Here is an 18,441-nt window from a genome sequence, read left to right on the forward strand (position 1 = left end):
TGATATGAATAAATGGATGCAGGAAAAATCAGGTAAGAATGCAGAACACCCTTTTTCCTGCTTGGGAGAGAACAGAAATCGGGAATGTGTCTTTTTTGTTTTTGGTGGCGAATTTGGTTTAGGTCAATTGCTCGACAAGTGAGGCTAAACCTACAATTTCGAGCCAAGGAAACAAATGTCCTGAGTCCACCTCCAAAAATGTAGTCTAAACATTAACCTCTGTGACCACCCCTGAGCCTTCACCCTCTTTATTTTCAGGAGGTTGATCTCCCCACCTCTTCCAGGGAGCTTAGCCAGCCTTCCAAGCAATCCTGTCAATTAATCATCACCAAAGCAGCCCATGGGAGGTGAACACCAGGTACTGAGGGCATGGACAGGTGGCATAAACCAAAGGCAAACAGGCCCTTTCAGTCATAAGCTCTTCAGTAAATAAGGGAATGCCAGAAGTCTCAGGGTGAAGAGCCCACACATTTCTTCCAATTCAGCAATCCAGCATTTCTAGACACCTGGTCAGACCACTAAAGACGGCACAAACAGGTGGGACTCTGAGGTCCTCAGGCAACAGCACTTTCATCCTTAACAGCATCAAAGAAGCCCAAGTGGTTTTCACACTCCTCCCTTCCTTTCCTTTGACCAATTTGTCACCAGCTGCCCATTCTTCTCCAGTCCTATTTAAAGTTCTTTTTACTTCATGCTTTGGTTACCACAGCCACCTCCCTCGCAGCCTCCTCGACTCCACTCTCCCCCCACTGGATTTATCAGACATGAGCTAGTCAGATAAATATGACAGCAGGACCTCATGAGCTTATCCTCACCCCAAGCTGCTTGATCTGTGGAGACACCGCCCCTCCCACCCTGTGCCTCACTCATCCTACCTCCCAGCTTTGTCATAAGAAAGGGGCAGCATGTCCTCTCTTGCTCAGATCCTGCCCTTCACACCCTCCATCCTCCTGTGAAACCTCCACGTGTCCCAACCCTCTCCTTTCTGAACTCACAGCACTTTCAGCCTCACTACACAGAGAGCACAATGGCTGCAGCAGGGGCTCAGTAGCCCAACTCCATCAGTGTGCAGCTAACTGACCTTGGGCAAGCCCAGTAACCCCCTCTCTGTACCTCAATTTCCACATCTGTAAAAAGGTAACCACCTCAAGAGTGTTTATGAATCTGGCATAAAACCAAGGACAGAAAACATTCGAATGATCAACACAATCAACATCGGATATCATAATGAAAAGTGGCACTTTAGCCCTGACCGGTTTTGCTCAGTGGATGGAGCGTTGGCCTGCAGACTGAAGGGTCCCAAGTTCAAGTACAGTCAAGGATATGTACCTTAGTTGTGGGCATATCCCCAGTAAGGGGTGTTCAGGAGGCAGCTGATCGATGTTTCTCTCTCATCAATGTTTCTAGCTCTCTATCCCTCTCCCTTCCTCTCTATAAAAAAAATCAATAAAATACATATTTTTTAAAAAGAAGAATGGCACTTTACACACCATGTTGAACTGATATTATTATTCCTCAAGTTAAAAATAAATAAAAGCAATACAGTGGTCATTTTCTAATGGTTTTGTGTGCACGGGGTACTAATTTCTAGAGCAGTGTTACTCATAGTGTGATCTGGAACCCATACAGATCCCTCAAGAAACCTGCAGAAGCTAAGCATGAGGGCTTGGAAAAGCCACTACATTCCATCAGCATGTCATTTTTCTAGTAATTCATCTTCATCATATATTTATACCAGTGCAACAGGTTGAAAATTAATTTTAAAAAGAAAACCAGTCCTTCACTACAGATATTTTGAGAAGCTCTGTGCCAGAGGCAACAGATGGCAGGCTTCTATCTTTTCTACACCCCAAGTCAGCTAGTGGGAGGCATATATACATCGAGTACTAAGTAAATAAAACCATAACTTCAAAAGCATTTCAATTATTTAATGATGACTTAAAAGTATATCTCATGTGAGAATAATGTACTAGTAAACATTGTCTCCAATTCATAATTTTCTTCCCAGAAGGAGCTGACATTTAATCTCAAACTGACCAAAGAGTAAAAACAACTCTGACTGGAAAATATTTTCCATACAGCCTACTATTATAAGACAGCACTGTGTGTAGTTTAAAAAAAAAAAAAAAAAAAAAAGAAAGATAAATTATTTAACTCAGTCTTAGGCACAGTTTTGAAGGAACCTCATATCTTTACATAAACCAGAATCTTAGCAAGAAATTCCAACAACACTTCAGATAAAACACTTTTTTTTTCACTGTGGCCAATGCTATATATGGTCCTAACCTCAACAACTTCATTAGATTAATCCATGAATAGAATGGCTGGAAAAGGAAAGCAGCAAATTCTACCAATTTTTTAAATATATTTTATTGATTTTCCACAGAGAGGAAGGAAGAGGGATAGAGAGCTAGAAACACCGATGAGAGAGAAACATCAACCAGCTGACTCCTGCACACCCCCTACCGGGGATGTGCCTGCAACCAATGTACATGCCCTTGACAGGAATCAAACCTGGAACCTTTCAGTCTGCAGACTGACGCTCTATCCACAGCCAAACCGGTTTCAGCAAATTCTACCAAATTTTAATTGACAAGACAGCGTGTGCACACTGGATGTGGGTTGAAGGCTGAGGAAATTCTCTGCACAAACTGACTGGAAATTCCTGTAGAAAGTTCAAGGTAAACAGGGAGCCACATCCCACTCCTGTCTCCCCCCTTCCTTGGAGGCAGCGATCTGGACCACAGTGTAGATAAGCCATCACTCCCCATGGGTCCTGACCCTCTGACTCCAGGACCAAACTGATACATACCCCTTTTTTCTCTAGCAGGTTTTATCCCTTCCTCTCCCTCAACCATCCCCAAAATCTGTGAACACGGTCAAGTTTATAGATTCAATATATTCTTGATTTATTGAACTTTTAGCAATTCCTCTGAAAATGGGGTCCTATTTCCTTGCCACCTGGAAAACATCCACAGTTCTCGAGATTTTTGTGACCCCTCCAGAGTACTAGCCACTCCCTCATTTGTTCCTGCCACCCCAATGAGCCTTTTACTGAGCTGACTACCTGCAGACAGGTCAGCCAGCCCTCCTACCCAAAGTTCCTCAATGGTGCAAACCATATTTTAATACCTTCTGGCACCACCAATCCCCTGCACTACGTCTTGATTCACCAGGTTTCTAATAACTACCAGACCCTATCAATAAATATTTAACTCCTACCACCTACCTCTCCTTACCTCTGGTTATCAGTGGGAGACAAAAGGGACATGACCCCTACCTCGTGGAACTTACAATGGTTGGGGAACAGAGCAGACAATAAATCAAACATAAATTGTTTGCATGCTGAAGAGCAAACCATCACTTTGCAGTCATAGAGAGTGAGGCAAGCAGGCCACAGGAGCCACAGGTGTAAGGTCCTGACGAAGAGAGGCTGCTAACCCTAAGAGGAGGCAAATGTAGCTGGAGTCGTCATCCCACTAGCTCTCCCTTCAGGCCGCCCATCACCCCATACTCATCCCCCTCCAAATGCTCCCCTCAGAGGTCCTGCTGACAGGATTCAGAAAGTCCAATTCTAAAAGAGTCAGAGTCAATTCTAAAAAATTCTTTACAGCTTTGAATATTTCTTACATTAACAAACTCATAGCCAGGACCGGTTTGGCTCAATGGATAGAGCGTCGGCTTGGGGACTGAAGGGTCCCGGGTTCGATTCCAGTCAAGGGCATGTACCTTGGTTGCGGGCATATCCCCAGTGGGGGGTGTGCAAGAGGCAGCTGATCGATGACTCTCTCTCATTGATGTTTCTAACTCTCTATCTCTCTCCCTTCCTCTCTGTATAAAATCAATAAAATATATTTTAAAAAAAAACTAAAAAAAAAAAAACCCTCATTCTCTCCTTTCCCTCCCCAACCTCCCCAACACTTGGAAAAAAGTTAAAAAGATTCTTTTGTTCCCAATAGTATGTTTTGGGACCACCGTCAATCTACCTACCAACTGAGTAAGTCAGTGTTCCTCCACATACAAGACCTTTGAGGTTCCCAAGAACTTTCCAGCTATATATCTGTGTGAAGCCAGGTTTTCTTCATATTCTTCAGCCAAAACAACATATTGTAACAGACTGAATGTAGAACTCAATGTGAGAATCCAGACATTAAAAAGTTTGTAAAAAATGTAAAGCAATTTTATCTGTTTTATTTGTTACTGTTCATAAGAAATATTTTCAAAATGAAATTAGTTTATTAATTTTAAATGAACTATATATATTCTAAAATTTCTCAATTTTTATTTCTAATACAGTAAATATGGAATATTTAATTTAAAAAATTTGTTAACCTATATAAACAAAAGCTCTATGGAGTCTTCAAAAATTTTTACTATTTTAAAGAGGTCCTAAGCTAAAAATGTTGGTATTTTGTTATACCCATAACTCTCTCTTCCATACTGTGTCTATCTCGCCATCCAAATAACCTCTTAAATCATCTCTTCATTTCTTCCCAACCCCAAAAGGCCAATAAACAGACTCCGAATGATGTCCACATCAAATCCTAGAATGGTGCCTTATTTGGAAAAAGTTTTGCAGATCTTGAGAGGAAATCATTCTAGATTATCCAGGTGGGCCCTAATCCAATACTGTAACAAGTATCTTTATAAGACACTCAGAGAAGAACAGACACACAGAGAAAGCAGCCATGTGAAGACAGAGGCAGGAAATACATTGAGGTGGGCACAGAGAAGCCAAGGAACACCTAGATCCACCAGAAGGAAGGAAGATTCTCACCCTAGAGCCTCCAGGGGAGTGCGATGCTAGACCCTACTGACACTTTCTTTGGACTTCTGTTTTCCAGACTATGAAAGAATAAATTTCTGTTATTTTAAGCCTCCCAGTTTGTGGTAACTTGTTATGGCAGCCACAAGAAACTTATATAACAACCATGAGGACTGGAATGTCAGTGACCACCTAGTTACTTAATCTTTGCCTTAATGTGAGTGACCATCAGTGCCACTGTCTCCTCAAACTGTGACTCTTAGTCATTCATCTAAAATAGAATTCCCATGACACCCTTGAATGGCACTTCATTGACTCCACCATATCTAAACACAGCATACAAAGCCCCCATAACTTGATCACACCTTTCTTCCTGCTCCAACTCAGGTCCCCCACACCTGCATACCCACCATAACTCAGGCCCACAGCCCAGAACAAACCCGATGCTGGTCCAATACTCTTCCTAGAATTAATTTCCTCCCATATTCTCAGCCCCATCCACTCTACACATCCTCCAAGTTCCAGACTCAAAAATCTAGGTCCTATCAAAAAATGGACTGCTCCTTCCACAGCACTTTGCACACTCCTCTCAAAGAATATCTGAAACATTCTATTGCTCATTCACGAGGCTCTAACTCCCTCTATACCAGAGTCTCTCAACTTTGGAACTACTGACATCTGAGGACAGACAATCCCTTGTTGTAGGAGGCTGTTCAGAACATTGGAGAATGTTAACATCCCTGGCTTCTACCAACTACATGCCAGTAACAGCATGTGTGCACACATGCAAACATGCACACAATTCTATTGTCAGTGGGGTGGGAAAGGTTGCACCTCTCCCAGATGAAAACCATTGTTGTATACCAGTGATCAGCAAACTCATTAGTCAACAGAGCCAAATATCAATAGTACAATGGCTGAAATTTCTTTTGAGAGCCAAATTTTTAAACTTAAACTTTTTTTTTAAATATATTTTATTGATTTTTTTACAGGAGGAAGGGAGAGGGATAGAGAGCTAGAAACATCGATGAGAGAGAAGCATCAACCAGCTGCCTCCTGCACACCCCCCACCAGGGATGTGCCCACAACCAACGTACATGCCCTTGACCAGAATCGAACCTAGGATCCTTCAGTCCATAGAACGACGCTCTATCCACTGAGCCAAACCAGCTAAACTTAAACTTCTTCTAACTCCACTTCTTCAAAATAGACTCGACCAGGCCATGGTATTTTGTGGTAGAGCCACTCTCAAGGGGCCAAAGAGCCACATGTGGCTTGTGAGCTGCAGTCTGCCAACCACGGTTCTATACTGAAGTCTTTGGGGGCCTAAGACCATATCCAATGCTTCTAGCATTTGTTTTATTCTGACATCCATTTATACAAGAAATTCTGAGTCCCAGATATGGGCCAGGCACTGTGCTCAAAGATAGGCACATGGCAGTAAAAATCTTGGGTTCTGTGACCGTGAAGCCACAGCTGGCTAAGGTACTCAATAATACTGGGTGAATGACTACATTTGTTTGGCAGGCATATACATATTAATGTTTCCCTCAAAGCATGGAAAATAAAACCCAAGGGCTAAATTTTTTCCCCTCTTCTCAGGGCCATAGCATTGCAGAGGAAGGGGAAGCCATTTTTATGGACTGCCATGTAAGTGTTGCTCTCTGGAAGTGGGCAATTGATACAGCTTGTGTGTTTCCATCTCCAAGAAAGCTACCCATAAATAAAAGAGTGTCTTGATCAATAAAAGGAAAACTTGATAGGAACATTTCCCTACACATGCACTGCCCACAAATGCCAATGCCAGGCTATCTATGCCAAAGGCCATAGGAAGACTGGGAGCCTTCCACCAGAACTACAAAGAGTGCCTGAGCTTCCAGGATATTCTTCCCTCTGCCTAAGAAACACCATACAAGATGCAGAAAAGCTCAGAGAAGACCAAGTGGTGAGCGGAGCAGTCCCCAGCTCACAGAGCTCTGGATGCCCTAAAATCAGAACAATTCTCACTGCCAGAGCAACGTGAGGGTGTTCACCAGAAGCGAGGCTGTTTACAGAGGAAGGCCAAGTAAAGTTGCAAGAACAAATCAGGACACAAGTGTGTGACCCAGATCTGCCTTAACAAGTCATGTTAAGCTCTCTGGGACTCAGTTTCCTTTTGTATTGAATGACAAAATTAGACTCCCTCTAAATTGCATTGTAGCTCTAAATATACCTGGTCTTCCCCAACCCTCCCCCCCAAAAAAAAAATAATAAATAAAATATATATATATTCACACACACACACACACACACACACACACACACACACACACAGAATCTTCCTCTTCAAACAAAACTGAACAGGGCTCTTCCTCCCTTCCCAATAACTCATTTTGCAAAAGTGGAAATAAATAAAAGGGCCACTTCCCCTCCACATCTGAGAAGCACTGGGCAGGGTTCAAAGTGCTGCCACGCAGGCTCTGAGTCTGCTCTGCACTCAGGAAGCCAGAGAGAAGGAGAGTTCTGGAAATGTGTATTCTCTGAAAAAGGGGCACATGTTGTAATAATTTGAGGGTGCCAGAATTTAAATGGGAAATACCGTGACAACACCAGAATGCTTTCAGCTACAAGAAATTGACAACTGGTCCAACAATAGCTATACCACGTGGACATCTTCCATTTTACTTAACAAGAAATCCAGGGAGAGGCGGTCAAGGTCAGTTCAGTAGCTTTAACAATTTTATAAAGCCACTCAATCGCCTAATCTTGTACTGACTTTTCATCCACAGGCTTGTAGCCTTATGGCACAACTACCACATCCTCTTACTATTTTTCCAAAGATGGGAAACTTAAGAGCTATCAGGTATAAAGAGTACTCTCCCCCATGCCTGTATTTTTTTCTGCAAAGAAAAAATGCTTTTCCAGAGTTGCATATAAATTTCCATTAAATGTCTTTAACCAGAATTAAATCATCTGCTAGCTCCAAGATTCAAGAAAGACTAGGAAAGTGAGGATCTGGCTTTCCTTAAAAACCTTTTTTGTAGGAAGTGGATAAAGGAAACCTGGGATAAGAATGATGGTGAAGTACCAACCAAGTGTCTGCAACATACAATTAGACCTAGTGGTGTGCTGGCAAATGCTTCAAAATCAGTTTTTGTTTGTTTGTTTGTTTGTTGTTGTTGTTTTTGGAAGGGAGTGGAGAGAAGAGGGGGGAAAAGCAAAACAAAAAATCCTAATTTGTAGCATTTGCCAATTTCCTTGGTGTAAATACTCCCCGCATTGTGCTAGATTTCAAACTACCAACATCGTATTAAACAGCTCACAAAATTTCTGAAATTTTTATGCTCAGCAAATATAAGCACACCACTGAATGTATACCTCATATTTGGTAATAATTTAAGTTCACAGTGCTCCTTCATACTGATATTTAAAATACTCTAGATGATTCGGTGGTATTCTCCCAGCTCATAGATGAGGGAAAAGACATAGCACCCCAAATCACACAGCACATGTGGCAGAGCTAAAGTGCTCACATGAGCGCCCCCACCCCAACCCTATCACCCTTTGCAGCATCAGGTTTATAAGTGTCTATATCTACATTCTACAATATCCCTAGGCCTACCTATCAGCTAAAGGGCTCTATCTTGGTTAGAAACCAATCACAAAGACCCATTCCTGTGAACTCAGTCAGTTACCTAATAATTATTCTCTAAGGTATTTCCTTCAATGACACTAGTAGTACCCAGCGATTGTTACAGCTTGGAATACAGATTAGTAAAAAAAGAAAATAAAAATCACCCTTAATCTTATCTTCAAGAGATAACAATTGTTTGAATCTGGGTGATATCTCTCCAGAATATTAGACACACAGGGAGGAAAGAAAGCTTATAGCTTTGAGGACGGGAAACACAGTGTTTATTCTTGAACTATCATTTACTAATTATTGTATTATTTTCCATGCAAACAACTATAAACCTACTTTTGCCCCACCATGTCTATTTTTCAAGAAGTCTTGCTATTTTGCAATATAAAGACATTTTTCTTTATTATGTAAATTTCCCAAAACATAGAGAAATAGGTTGAAGGTTGGTATAACCAGTTCTGCTGTGGCCATCTCCCAGCTTCAGAAATTATCTACAGACATGTAAAAGTCAGTGTTTCCACTTCCCTTCTCAGGGAGGAATGTGTAGGAGGCAGGCCTTTCCCTCTGGCTTTCCCCTCAGACTTTAGGCTGAGTCAACTAGCTTCTCGCAGTGCTGCTGGGAGAACACTACTGAAGAGAACCCTCCATCATACCCACTCTTCTCAGGGGTCCCTCAAACTTCTCCAATTCCTGTCTATCTGTCAAAAAGCCTCAGAACTGAGGTTCAGAAGCTCATTTAATTCATCACAATTCTTGGAGTTTCCAACTTCTACTCATTCCATTCTTCTATGTCTGCTTTGCCCTCATGTCCAAGTGCAAGCATCCCATGGGAGGCCCTGCTAACTGGCTTAACTAAAACCCTAGAACTGTATTCATCCTCATCTTGCCCTACTTAGTCAGTCCCAGCCAACCCAGCAACTGCCAGACCTCACTTCCTGGTCCTTCAACTCCCTAAAGGATTAGACTGCAACTCCACAAGCACCAGCCCAAGTAAAATACCCAAAAGACTGAAGGATGATGGCTGCACCCCAAATTAACAGCTTTGCATGAATCCCCAAAGTGCCCAGTTGAGACCCACACCCAGAGTCAAAAATCTCTGCAGCCCAGACAAGTTCAAAGAATACCCTCATGGGACAAAGCAAGAGCTGCTCCCCAGTGCACCAGTTTAGCCAAGTGCATGCAGGAGGGAGCTGTGGATATTTAAAGACCGAGGCATAGAATTCTACTTTGCTATAAACCATGCACAGCTGACAGAAAACAACACTATGCTGGGAACCACGGTTAGAACAAAACTTCAGGAGTAAAGTAGCTAAACTCATTTGCACTATTTCGTACCAAAAGATAGCTAACACTTGGAACAGTGTCTTTGTCTAAGGTCCTAATACATCAAAGAGTGGGGAGCAGGTAGGAATAAGGGTGGTCTACAAGTTCTCTACAGATAAGACATAAACTAATACAATGATAGTCATATTTAGGGTGATTAAGAATCACCGGTAAACAACAATTAAAATTTACAGCTATGATAATAAGAATACTTTCTACAAGGAGAGTTTTTCTCACACAAATGTATTGCTAATATAGTACCACCTTCTCAAATTTTTCTGAAAACACCATTATACTAATTTACAAATGAGAAGTTATGCACCTTGCCCACGGCCATAGAACTGCAAAGAGGCTGAACCAGAATTTAAGTCTAGATCTGTACAACCAGGAAGTCCACACTTCCTTCATTAATCAGCATTTCCCACAAGGCAGGACACACAAAGGTTTTAGATGCAAAGATGACCTTTTTAGTCGTTATTGTTAATCCTCACTAGCGGATATTTTTTCCATTGATTTTTAGAGAGAGATGGAGCGGGAGAAAAAGAAGAGAAATAAGGAGGAAGATGGAGGAAAAGAGAGAAATATCATGTGAGAAACACATCCATTGGCTGCCACCTGAATATGCCCCATCCTGGGACAGGACCAGGAATCGAACCAGTGCCCCTTTGGTGCATAGGATGTGATGCTATAACCACTGAGAACACTGGTCAGGGCAAACTTTTAACTTCTAATCTTATTGTCTTGTTTAAATCTAAATCATGAGTGCATATGTAATATTAAATAAATAAATAAAATTTAAATGATAGACACATGAGGGGGAGAAACCAAGATGGCGGCATAGGTAACTGCCTAACTGCAGCCTCACACAATTTCAAAAAACACAACTAAAATATAAAGTGGACATTATCCAGAATTACAGGAAAGTTGACTGATTGGAAATTCTACAATGAGAAGGAAAGAAAAAACCAGAAGGAAAATCAGAGGAGCTGTAAAAGCCTAAGGTACAGAGACACATTGTGTGAGCGGAGAGGACGGAGCCGGAGAGGAGGGGCAGCTGAATGCCTGGCTGGCGTTCCCTAGCAGGAAGGAGATAAAAGCTCCGGACTGTGCTGAACCCCAGTTCCAACAGCACTGAACCCCAGTTCTGAGCGAGACCCTGGGGACCCAGATACATACAGAGGGAATCTGGGCTGTAGGGCAGAAGCTAAGAGGAGCGGTAAAAGGCAGAGCCCCGGAGTCGCACACATTTCGTGCAGAGGACAGACTGATGATTGAGCCGCTGGATTGCCCTAGTGGGAAGGAGACATAAGCTCCGGACTGCTCTTAACCCCACCTCCAACTGCACTGAACCCCAGTTGCGGGCTCGTTGGGGGAGAGACTAGACTGTCTGGTAGCGGGAGAAACTCTAGGGCACCTTCCTCTCAGAGGTGCTTGCAGCAAGTACCAAAGGACACTGAGGAACACTGAGACTCAGGAACTTCATAGGGCGGGACTAACCGGAAGCCAAGGCTGTAGGTTCCACCCTGAAACTCCGCCCCATCCAAGCTGAGCAGAGGCTCTTGCAGTTTTCCAAGTCTAGTTAAATAAGGCTGTCTCCTGGCATAGATACAGCTGATCCTCCCACCATACCAATTCAGGGAAGGAGCAAAAATGCCAAGACAAGGAAACAGATCACAAACGAAAGAAATGGAGGACAAAAAGCAACTGGATATACAGTTCAAAGCCACGCTTATAAGGTTTTTCAAGAATCTCCTAGAAAAGGCTAATAAAATAAACAAGACCTATGAAGATATGAAAAGGGATCAACTAGAAATAATAAGGGATCAACAAGAAATAATAAGGGATCAACAAGAAATAAAGAATATATTTTCTGAAATAAAAAATATTATACAGAGTCCTAAAAACAGAATGGAAGATTGCAAGAATCAAGTCAAAGACTTGGAACACAAAGAGCCAGAGGACACTCCTCTTCAGAAGCAAGAAGACAAGAGAATCCAGAAAGTTGATGATAGTGTAAGAAACCTCTGGGACAACTTCAAGCATACCAACATCAGAATTATGGGCGTCCCAGAAGATGACAGAAAGCAAGATACCAAAAACATATTAAAAGAAATAGTGACAGAAAACTTCCCCCACCTGGTGAAAGAAATAGACTTACAAGTCCAGGAAACACACAGAACTCCAAACAAAAGGAATCCAAAGAGGACCACACCAAGACACATCATAATTAAAATTCCAAGAGCAAAAGACAATGAGAAATATTAAAAGCAGCAAGAGAAAAGCAGGTAGTTTCCTATAAAGGAGCACCCATACGATTGTCAGCTGACTTCTCAATAGAAACCATGCAGGGCAGACGGGAATGGTGAGAAATATTCAAGGTAATGAATAACAAGAAGCTACAGTCAAAATTACTCTACTCAGCAAAGCTATCACTCAGAATCAAAGGCCAGATAAAGAGCTTCACAAATAAAAAAAAGCTAAAGGAGTTCATCACTGCCAAACCAGAATTATATGAATTGCTGAAGGGGGTTCTTTAGGAAGAGGAAGAAAATAAAGATAAAAATTATAAACAACAGCCGGAACCAGATTGGCTCAGTGGATAGAGCGTCGGCCTGCGGACTGAAAGGTCCCGGGTTCGATTCCGGGCAAGGGCATGTACCTGGTTGAGGGCACATCCCCAGTAGTGGGTATGCAAGAGGCAGCTGATCGATGATTCTCTCTCATCGATGTTTCTAACTCTCTATCCCTCTCTCTTCCTCTCTGTGAATAAATCAATAAAATATATTTTAAAAAAATTATGAACAACAAATATGTAACTATCAACAAGTGAATCTAAAAACCAAGGGAATTAAAAAACCTGGTGAACAATATTAACTGTTGAATATAATAGAATCAGAGGTATGGAAAGGGAGTGGACTGACAATTCTCAGGGAGAGAGGAGAGGGGGGTGCAGGAAGAGACTGAACATAAACTGTGCACCTATGGATGAGGACAATGGGGGATGGGGAAAGGGCACAGGTGGGGTGGGAACCTGGTGGAGGGGGAAAAAATGAGGAACTTATGTAATAATATGAACAATAAAGATTTATTTAAAAAAAGAAAAGAAATGATAGACACATGAAATAAATTTTACATTTTATGTGTATGGATGAAACATAAAAAGTTTCTTAAGCCAAAACCAGTTTGGTTCAGTGGATATAGTGTCAGCCTGCATACTGAAGGGTCCCAGGTTTGATTCCGGTCAAGAGCATGTACCTTGGTTGCTGGCACATCACCAGTAGGGGGTGTGCAGGAGGCAACTGATCAATGTTTCTCTCTCATTGATATTTCTAGCTCTCTATCCCTCTTCCTTCCTCTCTGTAAAAAAATCAATAAAATATTTTTTTTTAAGTGTCTTAAAAGTTAAAGAAAGCATTAGGATAAAAGAACAGGTGATACAGAGATAGGGTATAAATTCTGAGACAATACATAAATCACTCAAGCTTGTAGAAAACACTGCTCACCACACCACCACACAAGAACGGCCAAGCACCTGTTTGTTCCATACTGTACTCAAATTTGACCACAGTCACATATAACTCTGACTCTGCTCAAGGGAGATAAAATGTGGCTGCTTTGAGGGAAAGGGCATAACATCAGTATAATTTAACACAAATCATTCTTAACACAGTATTGGTTGACTTAAGTACTGGTTTGGTGGTCCAACTCCTCTGTTTATCCACCAAACACCTTATTAAATCCAGTCCTCTTTTCTGGGCCTCAGTTTCACTTTGTCAAAAGAAAGTTACCAAAAGTAGACTCTAAGGTCACTTCCAGTTTTAGAATTCCATAAACTGTTGTAAGATCCTAAAATCCCAAATTATTTTTTCTAGAATCATAGAGGCCCCAATCCTAAATGAGTGTCAATCTGAGAAATAAATGGTCAGTCTGTTTCCAGATGGCAAAGTATTACAACAAAATCCTATAATATATAATCTTTTATATAATAAAAGGCTAATATTCAAATTGACTGATCACTATGATGCACAGTGACCACCAGGGGGTAGATGCTCAACGCAGGAGCTGCCCCCTGGTGGTCATTGTGCTCCCTCAGGGGGAGCACCATTCAGCCAGAAACTGGGCTCACAGCTGGTAAGCCCAATGGCAGTGGCAGGAACCTCTCTGCCTCCAAAGCAGTGCTAAGGACCCCTCAGGAGATGTCCTCCTGCTGGCTTAGGCTGGCTCCCTGCCAGACTGAAGAGAGCGTGCAGGCCTTGCTGAGGGGGTCCCCCTCCACACACACACACACACACACACACACACACACACAGTGCACGTATGTTGTGTACTGGGCTTCTAGTATGTGATAAAGTCCTGTGGGAGTACTGATCCACAACACATTTTCCAATGAATGGCATCCCAGGCCATTATCCCTCAACTGGGAATGCTATCAATTATGCTGCCCTCTAGAAAGATGCAGCAAAACATGAATTACAGGATGATAAAGACCAGCCAATCAATATACCTGTCCCAAACAAAACTTTAAAAATTTCCTGCCACTGCCCTAGTCAGTTTGGCTCAATGGATAGAGCCAACCACCTAAGGGTCTGAGTTCAATTCCTGGTCAAGGGCCATGTTCCAGGCACGTGTGGAAGGCAATCAATGGATGTGTCTCTCTCACATTGGTGTTTCTCTCTGTTTCTCCCCCTCCCTTCCACTCTCTCTGAAAAATCAGAGGACTATTGCCTTGGAAGAGGATTAACAACATCAACAAATTTCCTGCCATTAATTTTTAAATTATTAATTTATGTTACATTTGGTCCTTCATGTGTTGTTTCCAGCCCTTAACTATCAAGTTTATTCTGAGTCAAGGAGAAAAATGGGAAAGAAAGAAATCTTTAAAAATCTCAAACTTAGCCCTAACTGGTTTGGCTCAGTGGATGGATAGAGTGTCAGCCTGTGGACTGAAGGGTCCCAGGTTCGATTCTGGTCAAGGACATGTACCTTGGTTGCAGGCACATCCCCAGTGGGGGGTATGCAGTAGGCAGCGGATTGATGTTTCTCTCTCATAGATGTTTCTAACTCTCTATCCCTCTCCCTTCCTCTCTGTAAAAAAAAAAAAAAAAAAAAAAAAAAAAGAATAAAATATATATATTTTAAAATCTCAAACTTATATTAAGCCTCGGATGAAAACCACCTGTAAAACTTTTCCAGTTCAATTCGAATTACTCCGCAGATGTTCAAACATATTTAGTGTGCTAGACCTCCAAAAGTTTTCACTCCTTATTTTTCAGAATCATTAACAAAACTGTTGGACCAGAAGATTTTTTTCTCTATTACTGAATTAGATACATTTATCAAAAGGGAAGTCTTAAGGAACCCTCCTTGCCTTCTTTACAAAGCCCTTTCTGTGATGTCAGTGGGCATGTAAACTTTTAATATAGGGTCTTTAGATTCCCAGGAATAAGTTCTGAATTGTGCTCACTTCTTGTTTAGCTGAAAAAAATAGAGGATGAGTGGGCTGCAACTGCCAAACTCAAAAAGCACAGCTGGATAGCAGGTAATCTTAAGAAAAAAAAGCAAATCCCTGGGCAAAATTGTGTAGCTAATGTTGATCATTATAACTGGAGAGTTGTTACATAATTGCTTGTTAACTAGTGACACACAATACATGGCTACAAAAAGCCATGGTTACTCTAGCCATTGAAGACAGTGTAACTAGTGCACCAGTCAAGGTTTCTCCAATTAATTTCGGGTCCTATTCCCTTCCAAGGTAACCCGACTGCTTTTACATATACAAAACAGCCTCCAGCAATTAAGCCAACAGCCTCTCTAGACGAAATCTGTGTTTCCCATAATACTGATCTTTAAAGGGGAGATGAGATATAGAAAGAAGCAGGTTTAAAGAACTAAATACTTATCACCTCGATAAAAACGACTTCACTCTAAACTGGAAATTTTGAACAGAAAAGCCCCCTAACTCGTCCGTCCCCTAACCCTAACCGCCCCCTGCCACACACACACACACACACACACACAGGTATTCGCCCGGTCCCTGCTCAGCTGGTGCAAAACACAAGACCTGTATCGGATGCACCCCATTCCAACATTTTCCAAAAAGTTTATGAAGATTTACCGAAGCGGCGGGAAGAACAATTAAGCAGACAGAAGCGGGGGAGAGCTACCTGCAGGGTTATGGCAAAGAAGAACCCGATGAAGCGCCCAGCATTGCCGTGCAAGGCCCACTAACCGAGAAGTGACCCTGCATCCGAGGAGCAAGCGCCCCAGTGGAGCGCGGGAACTGACAGCCGCTCGGCTTATGCTGCGGGGAAGCCCCCCGTCTCTAGGCCAGTACCCGCCGCCACTCCCCTCCAGACCCTCCCCTGCAGAGCTGCCTTGGCCCGCTGGGTCAACTTGGCCTCGGATCAGTCAGCGCTGCGGACCGCGGCGCCGGGTGCCGAGAGGCCGCCGGCGCCCTTACCTCCTTCTGCTTGGGGTCCTGAGGGTAGACGTCGGGCGGCCCGAGGCGGGGGCGTTTCAGTGGTCTCTGCTCATAGCTAAGAAGCCCGAAGGCGGCCATGATCTCTCATGTTAACCGGCAAAATGAATGAGAGTTGGAGCTGGAGCTGGAGCAGCCGCCTCTGAGCACCAGGGAGCAGCACTTTGCAGACAGACTCCCTCTCCCCCTTCTCGCTCGCTCACTCGCTCGCTCGCTCGCGGTGGCGCTGCAGGAAGGAATAAAGCAGGTTGGATGCTGCCTCTGCCAGGCACGCAGACACACTGATGGGGGCAGCCTCCGGCGGGCACCCGGCTGCGCTGGAGCCCAGGACGCACCGCTTTTGTGGCGGTGGAGGGGCTGCCTCCAGACCCCTCCCTGCACACCCGGTCCCCAGGGGGAGGAGCAGCCGGTGGGAACCTGCGACTTTTCTCCCCAAAGGACCCAAACCCTCCCCAGTCGGACGCAGGGCAGGGCGTGGGGGAGGGGCACCGGGAGGAGAAGGGGGGGGAGGAAAAAAAAAACTTTTCTCGGCGCCCAGGCCGGTGGCCCAAGTGTTTGCCCCAGGCAGGGGTGGCCCTGCCGCCGGGGCAGAGGCAGCGGGGCGGGATCCTAGCCACCGCCACGCGCTCCGCTGCCCCCGCCACCTGGGCGCGGAGCCGGCGGGCCGGGAGGGACGCCTGGCGGGGATGGGAGGCGGGGATGCGGCCGGCGGGAGGCGGGGATGCCTCCTGGGCGCCCGCGGGACTCCGGGGGCCGCCGGCGGCTCCGGACGGGCGCCGGGCCGCGCAGCCGGCGGTCGCGGCGGCCGGAGGGGGCCGCGCTCGCCGTGGCGCGGGGCCGGCTTAACCCTTTGCTGCTCGGGACGGGGTGCAGAGGGCGGGCTGAGCCGCCGGGGGCAGCCATCCCGCGGGCGTCTGCGGCTCCCCCAGGCCGGCGCCCCCTCCCCGCCGCCGCTCCCGCTCCCTCCCGCACCCCAACAGTTTACCTGTTGGTGCCCCGCTAAGGGGCAGGGGCCGGCGGCGGCACTCCGGCGGCCGCAGCCTCCATGGTTCGGGTTGGGATGGGGGCGGGGTTAGATTTTATTTGGAATAGATCAGTGTCGTCCGAGCGACCTCCGGGGACGCCGCGAAGTTTGCAGCTGCCCGGGGGCGGCGGGCACGCCGCCTGGCCGCCGCCGCCGTCCTCGCCCCCGGCCCGGGAGGAGCGCGAGCTTCCGAGTGGCGGCGGCGCGGCGCACGGAGCCGCACTGAGCATGCCCGGCGCGGCCCGGCCGCGGGAGTGACTGCGGCGCCCGGGCCCCGCTCCGGGTTTTCCAGCCGCGGCGCCGTCCGCCGCGACCTCTCCTAAGGTCGCTGTCCCCACGGCCTGGGCTGAAAACCTCACCTGCGCCTGGCGAGCGGGAGCGGGGGTGGTTCTCCGGGGAGACCTCGGTCCTCCCCCCGCCCGCTCCCCGCTCGCTCCCCGCTCGCTGCGGGCCGCCTCCCGGGAGACTGCGAGGCCCGCGCTGCGGGGGTGGCCGGCCCTGCCCGAGGGACCCGGGGAAAGCGCACCGGGAAGCTGCGCCTGCACTTGGCCCAGAATGATGGCTGCCACTTATGGAGTCTTCAATTGGTGCCAGGACCTTGACAGGCTAAGATCTGTGACCCTTAAACCTTACAAGGTTTTACTGTGCCCTTTTTATAGGTAGAGAAACTGAGTCAGCTCGGAGAGGCCCGGTGACTTGCTCAGAGCCATGTAGCCTGGTCCGAAGTTTCTAACCCATTCTCCCGAACTTGGATGGGAAGTACAGGGTCCAGAACTGCCCGTGCCTGACGGTGTCACGTTCCCATACCATAAGAAATTCCCCGGCTCCCGCTTCTATCCTCTGTAAGATGGTGCGAGCAGAATCTGATCCAAAGACTTTGTACAACGCCTGGCGCATAGTAGGTGCTCAGGAGACGTGGGCCAAATCTGAATATCTACTTACCTCTGTTGACTTCAAGCCACAGGGAAGGAAGAAAAGAGTAGTTAGGGCAGTGGAAGAGGCTAGTTTCTCCTGGGATATTTGGCCTATTAGTACCTTCCAACACAGCTGGAGGCCAAGTCACACCTGTAATTTTTTGGCTTCTTCACTCCAAGTAGGCAAGTACTTTGAGAGATTAGTTACCCTCCCTCCACTTGGAGGCATTTTTTGTCCACCTTCTGCACCCACCCTACCCCAAGGACTTATCTTTCACTGATACTCTGGGTGTAACTTCAAAGCTGAACTTGCCT

The 18,441-nt window shown here is 45.3% G+C and overlaps 1 protein-coding gene across 10 annotated transcripts in view; it reads right to left on the reverse strand.

The window, feature by feature from the left end:
• MED12L (mediator complex subunit 12L) overlaps positions 1-17,818 on the reverse strand; it is a 355,232-nt gene extending 337,414 nt beyond the window's left edge. For 5 of the 10 annotated variants that reach the window (XM_084875885.1, XM_084875893.1, XM_084875891.1 and 2 more), the window contains exons 1-2: positions 17,174-17,535; positions 16,171-16,402 (exon numbers count right to left, since the gene is read on the reverse strand). In XM_084875885.1, coding sequence (XP_084732011.1) covers positions 16,171-16,269 — 99 coding nt within the window. In that variant the 5' untranslated portion in view covers positions 16,270-16,402; positions 17,174-17,535. Of the gene's footprint in view, positions 1-16,170; positions 16,415-17,173; positions 17,536-17,571 lie in introns of those variants that run through there. The other 5 variants (XM_084875889.1, XM_084875892.1, XM_084875884.1 and 2 more) reach the window with 3 other exon arrangements.
• Positions 17,819-18,441: the final 623 nt, after the last annotated feature.

Source organism: Pipistrellus hanaki, assembly GCF_964339955.1.
Source record: "Pipistrellus hanaki genome assembly, chromosome: 2".
Taxonomy (NCBI): Eukaryota; Metazoa; Chordata; class Mammalia; order Chiroptera; family Vespertilionidae; genus Pipistrellus; species Pipistrellus hanaki.